The 6,410-nt window shown below is 49.1% G+C and overlaps 1 protein-coding gene across 1 annotated transcript; it reads right to left on the bottom strand.

Annotated features, from left to right (window-relative positions):
• Nucleotides 1-246: 246 nt before the first annotated feature.
• Nucleotides 247-5,938, bottom strand: LOC135374243 (zinc finger BED domain-containing protein 6-like). The gene is made up of 3 exons (XM_064607241.1): nt 5,620-5,938; nt 1,049-2,421; nt 247-297 (listed from the first exon to the last, which is right to left on the bottom strand). The coding sequence occupies exons 1-3, from the start codon at nt 5,936-5,938 to the stop codon at nt 247-249; spliced, it is 1,743 nt and encodes a 580-aa protein (XP_064463311.1).
• Between the last annotated feature and the right edge of the window lie 472 nt (nt 5,939-6,410).

Genomic DNA, 6,410 nt, shown 5'->3' with positions numbered 1-6,410 from the left:
TGAACAATCGTCCAAGCAAGTGGCACCAAATCACGCTATGATGTGAGAAGCAGTTGCAATTTTGCACACGTATGTGTGACCGTTGAGACAGGAAACAACCTGTAAAGAAACCGAAGTGAATATCACGCTGGTATTGTTCCAACGTGAATGCTGGAATAGTACAGCATTTTTTAACTCACGGCCTTGCAATCGACAGTCCAACGGTCACCTATAACGAAAGAATAGGCTTGAACGTACATCGTCGCTTCACCGATGCAGCCGATCCTCTCCTGCCGCCATTTGCAATGCGTCCACCGTCTACAACAGAATGTAATTCGATGGTTAAACACAAGTAAAACGCAGGCGTCGTACGATGCATCACAGCTAGGTTGACTTACCTTAAGCAAACATTAAACCTGTACTTCAAAAGCAAGGTTGTCTTCCTTCTCAAAGGCGAGGTAGCAGCGCAGACAACGGGCGAGAAAGCGGGAAATAATGCACTGCGGAAGAATACGCGGTGCCATGTCACTCCTCACCGGCGGAGCGCGGAGCAACGTAGTACGCTCCAACGAAGGCACACATATTCAGCCGGCACACGCATTATTAAACAAGCACAAGAGTACACGGTTCAGGAGGCACACATATTATTCAGCGGGTACAAAGGCGTTTCATACCGACGTGACAGCTTTGTACCTGCTGAAATTTGGCGATGGGGATCGCTGTGCTTGCTTTTCATAACCGTTACTGCTACGCTTTCTCTGTGCAAGCATACAGATACAAACAATTGTGCTGGAAAACCAAACAAGTGGACAAGTTTTGTTTCTTGGTACCAGATGTACAGAGACTTGGAAAATTTTGAAAAGTAACGAAGAATCCAATTTACTGCCAGTTGACTCATGGGAATTAGAATGCTGTCAGTCCGTGTCAACTGTTTGTGAATTGGCTTTTTATTGTCTAAAGTCAATAAAAAGTAAAAGAAAGTAGGAAGTCGATACGGTCAATAAAAAGGAAGTCGATTGTCAGTGAAAATTAAATTTTCATTTTTGTAAGGGGCTAGAAGCCTTGTTACCTCTACATCTCCGAATCGCTTTGCCAGTTGCTCCGAAAGCATTTTCACCATTTTTTTGCAGTCTTCCGGCAGGCCGGGGTCTTCCTTGGCATTATCCACGTGGGTAATGAGTGCTCGGGCAAGCAGTATTCTTTTTGACACCGTCACACTTTTTTCACTGCTCATCTCGGTAGTCACCGCCAAGAATGGCTTCAGGATGTCGCATGATTTCTCTATGACTGTCCATTCCGTTTGAGACAGCTGTTCAACACCCGCGTCTAAGATGGCCAGAGTGGATAGCACTGCATCCTTCAAATGCACTATCATTGAAAACATTTCGTACGTCGAATTCCAACGGGTGGGAACATCTTGTTTCAACTTAAGCACCGTCATTCCCATTTGTTGCTGCATTGCTTGTAGCCTTGCTAATCCATGCGAGCTGTGCTTAAAAGAGCGAACTATAGCCTTCACTTCTGCTTGTACGCTACTTATTTCCCGTACGCCGGCTTGCACGACCAAGTTTAGCACGTGTGCGAAGCACGGATTGTGACGCCAACCACACGCACGAATTGCAGCAGTGACATTGGCCGCACTATCGCTTACTGCAGCGCAAATCTTGTTCTGGATGTCCCACTCTGTCACCACTTTCTGTAGTTCACTTGCGATATTTTCAGCGGTGTGGCGCTCATTATAAGAGAAACAGTCCAGAAGGTATGACTTCACCTCACAGTTTTCATCGATGAAGTGTGCAGTCAGTCCAATGTAACTTTCGTTTGTCATTGACGTCCAACCATCTGTCGTTAAGCAGACTGCCGTTGCGCTTCGTAAATGCATTCTTACCTGCTCCGCCACCTTTGCGTGCAGTTGTGGAAGGAGGGTCGACGACAGCGGTTTCCTCGTTGGTAGCCGGTAATTTGGATTTAGCGCGTAGACAAACTGCTTAAAGTGCTCACCCTCGACAAGGGAGAATGGGTGATACTCCTCGACAATAAGTTTGACCAGCTGTTCGTCTAGCTTTGCCGTCTTACTGAGTGTCAGCGCTCTGTTCATGCAGTGAGAAATGGTAGCTTGCTGCTGGGTTTCCCATCGGTGTCCTCGGGCAATAGGTAGGGGACGTGGAGGAGCGGACTGTCCTGAAGTGGACAAGGATAAAGATGACAGTCCCGAAAGAACCGAAGGTCGGGCACCGGATTCATCCGGAGAAGGGTGTGAGGGTTCCACTGGGTCGTCAACAACCTCATCGTTACCTTGTTGTTGCGATGCCCCCAGGACCGGGTTCGAGCGCAGGAGAGATGCGCCAGGGTGCTTGACTCGGACATGCCGCCACAAATTTGCCGTTGCTCCTCCACGGTAGGAAAGAGCATTTCCACAAAAGTTGCGCTTTGCAGTTTCACCTTCGGGAACGGAAAAGAGGGTCCAAATTGCACTTCGCTTTCGTGACGGACCACGTCCTTAGTGTGCCTGTGCCATGTTGCAAAAGTGAGAGAGCGCGGACAATCCGTTTTGGTTAACGGATTCCAGGCAGCAGTGAGAGGGATGCTTGATCCAGGAAGACGTGAAATGTCTTACAACGAAGTCAACACAGCATCAAAGTGACATGAGGATGAAAGACAACAGTCAAATCGCAGATCGGACCTTTAACTCTTTGAACGCCGGCGAGAGCCAGGAGACGCTTCTTGATCTCTCCACTCGCCACTCTGGCGCCGTGCACGCGGCCCGTGGGAGGACAGCGCATACGCGCATACAGTTCACGAGATTCGTTTGCACTTTCCAGGTTCGAGGGTCGAGATTGTCGGATTGTCCGACTCATCGCCGTTTCCGGGGTACCACAGAGAACTGTCGTTCGAACCGTCGCCTGCTCGTCCAACCAGCGATGCCTTTTGTTTTTACCGGGACATCGCCACCGTCTGCAGCAGCGTGGTTTTGTTTTGGTCTGTGTTTGCTCGCGTGGTGAAGTCAGGCCCCCACAGCTCCCCCTCTTCGCGGCTCTAAAAAAATGTTTGCACGTCATAAACACGTGGTATTACTCCGTCAGGCATCATAGTTGATACCCATTGGCCGAAGGACATTGCGCGCTCCGCTATTGGTTGGCAACGTTTCAAAAGAGCATTCTTTTGCGGGCTGCCTGTCTGGCGGGCAGTTACGAGAAGGGAAGGGAGAGAAGTGGCAGCGGCGTCTCGCGTCTCGACGATGTCAGTTGACACCACGGTATGATGGCATTGTTCAAAGAGAAGTCCCAGATTTGTTTGTTTGTCAAAGTGACTCAGCGCGTGTTGTGATGTTTCCCCGACACAAGTATCCTACGTACGAACATTCTCTCGAGTTCAGAACTGGAATTGAGTGCTGAGCTGACGCCTGAGGAACACTTGTGAGCGCCGTCGCATTTTCAAATTCAGCCACAACGGAGACAGGATTCGGTGTCCGTGCGACAAGTATTGCCCGCTTCGTTGAAACCTTCGCACTGCAACCAACGAAAGGAGATGCTCACCGTGAAATCGTGTGAGCGTCGCTCACTTCTGGGACTAGAGTGTGTGTGTGTTTTTCGAGTTCGAACTTGGTCAAAGAGCGCAACGATTTGGACTCTGTAGGCACGGTGAATATTTGTGTCAAACTATTGTATTAGTACGATGTTTCAAATAAATGTGTATTTTGTCAAAAATTTGCCTAGTTGTTCTGGAATACGGAATAACAAGCGTCGGGCATGAAAACCAGTAAAAGTAAAAGCCGATGGTAGCCAGTACCGGGCCGAAAGGCGAGCCAAACTGAGAGACTCCTGATTGGCCGAAAGGTAGGCATCATAGTTCGTTTTCATTGGTTGCATGACCAATGTTGCCTGAATTATCTCAAACTATGGGCTCTATGGGGAGCTGTGGGAGCCTGGTGAAGTGGTGATGGTGGAATGCTGCTCTTTGGGATGCAGTGATCTCTGGACGTTTCAGTGAAGTGCATTTCGTCGTCCGATGTCTGGCTAGAAACATCAGGTTAGCATCGGATCGTGTGTTTTGACTGTCGGTCGACAACACCTGCCTTGCTGTTTTGAGATCACTTGCTGCGATCGATTGGATACATGTAATCGACGGTGATGCTGGGTTGCCGCGACAGTATTCCACTCTGTTTTCGACGCACCTCGCAGATGAAGCCCTCGACAGAGCGAGGCCGTACAGGCACACGAATGCCAAAGCATCGTCACGTCTGCAGAGAATTGTCCTGGATTTCGAGCCATGTCGTTCGTGCACGTTTCGTACGGAAGAGAACAAACCTATGTGTGCTTCCTGGGAATATCAGATAGTGCAGTGAAACGATTTGTCAGGAGGACAAGCATTGCCGCCCCACACGTCGTCTCACGTTTCACAACGCAGGCTGCATAAATAGCGCATGTAGAACGTGTTTAATCGGAAGTATACTAAATAAAACCAACAATCAAGGCTGAAAAAGGTCCTGAGATGATCCAGACGAGCAACAACCGCTTGTCTGTTTGGCCGCCGATCACGGGAACCGCCATGTTTTCAATCCCTGTGGGTGTGATGCTCTCCGCTTCATGATCAGTGTTCGTGTGGTTCGAGAGTGAGAGAACTGATTAGCTGAATGGCTGAGTCAGAGTTGGATCAAGTTGAACAGAGAGCAACGAGATCGGAGAACTATAGTGAACGGGGTTGTAGCGGTGGCGCTCTTTGAGTTGTTTGTTGAGAAATGTTTTTGGATGCAGTAGGCTCCTGTGCTCGTGTGTATGTGTCGTCTCTTCGTTGTTGTGCTCGCTGGGGCATTGGTGTGCTGTGGCCGCTGTGGCTTTATGAGTTGGCTCGCTGTTTACGACTCGCGCTCTGTCATCGTTCATGAGTTGATGTGATTTGGGAGCTGTGGACTCCTTGTGCACGGGATGGAAGACTGTCTCAGGCGGTAGGTATTCCTTCTTTTACCGTTTTATGTGGTCGTGTCATGTCAAGCATTGAGGGACGCGGCGTAGCCCGTCCGACGACGAAAGCTTTCACTGACACAGCTGTCACCGGTGAGCACGCATTCCAGCAGACAGCAGCCACGATGTGCTCATGAGCTGCAATACCAGTATGACGTAAAAAAGAAAGCTGTGACGTCACTGGTTCATGAACGAATCATTTGAACGAATCAGTAAAGTGAACTGATCGAAATGAGCCGGTTTACCAAAATGAGTCGGACTTCCCATCACTACTGGACACGCTTTGGATACAGACCTCAAAATCGATATCCTTGAATCGGGTTATAACAGTGACATGAAGCGCAAGAATCGCGAATCCTTTTTAATCGCATAATTCCAGTCTCTGAAGCCGCACGGTTTGAACATCCACGCGGGCCCACTACAATTATTTAACCCGTAAATATAATTTCTCGCATAAAATAGAATAAGATAATGATAAACACGCACACACGCAAACTGTAAAACGACTATCCATTTTTCTTTCCATATTCTCTTCGTTTGACTCTCTCCTGCCTGAGACCCCCCCACCTCTGTCTTCACATTCTCACGGTCCACTGGTCACCTTTCTGCTCCGCACCTGTGTCCTCATTCCGTCGCCGTAACCCCCTTTTTTATTCCTAATTCCTGGAACGTCACCTACATGCCTTCTCGTTTCCTGTGTAAGCCTTTGGACTCGCGTTATGTTGCGCTAGAGTCACTAAATAGGGGTACAGAGTATCGCATTCCTTTTCCGCGCCGGAGCCGCTCTTCGAGGTCCCCGATTGGGCCGATCGCGTGTCACATGGTTTCTCCTTCCAAGAACGCGTCGTCATATTGAGTCCCCTCCATCCAAAACCGGTTTCCTCTGTTGCGAGCTGGCTCGGCTGCGCTCTGTTCTCCTGCGGAGAAGGGGGCGGTTGTCGTCCCATTGCTAGGCGCAGCCGCGGCGGACCCAAGATGGCGGTCTCGCTCGCCGACATGGCTCAGTGTCGCTACTCTGCTCCCTATTTAGTGACTATGTTGCGCTTCTGATACCCCTCCGTTTGTATTTATGTTCTTTTCATTTTTACCTGTATTTGCATCCTTTCCATCACCCTGTTACCCTCTCATACCAAAACTCCGCCGTCAACTGTATATATGTTCCTGTACCATTTTTCAAATTTTTGTAACCTGAAATGCAGTCTCGTGCACGAAAGACTTGTTACCATGTGCAAATAAATAAGTTGCTCCTACCGTTTAATATCACTCTTTGATCTACCACGGAGTAAGAAGACTAGCTGCCCATACAAGCAGCCGCCGGCGCGCGACCAGAGACTGTCACGTTGGGGGAGAGAAAAAAGGAGTTGCTGACTTCACGCGACAGATGGCACGGCGGCGCTGTCTTCCATTTTGCGATTTTGCATGGAAAGCTATGGGGAAAGCAATGATTTTCGCGAGTCGTACGCAGCCTCT

This window comes from Ornithodoros turicata, unplaced genomic scaffold, assembly GCF_037126465.1.
Source record: "Ornithodoros turicata isolate Travis unplaced genomic scaffold, ASM3712646v1 Chromosome49, whole genome shotgun sequence".
Lineage (NCBI taxonomy): Eukaryota > Metazoa > Arthropoda > Arachnida > Ixodida > Argasidae > Ornithodoros > Ornithodoros turicata.
Note: the sequence above shows the minus strand (reverse complement) of the source record. Positions and strands in the feature narration are given on the sequence as shown.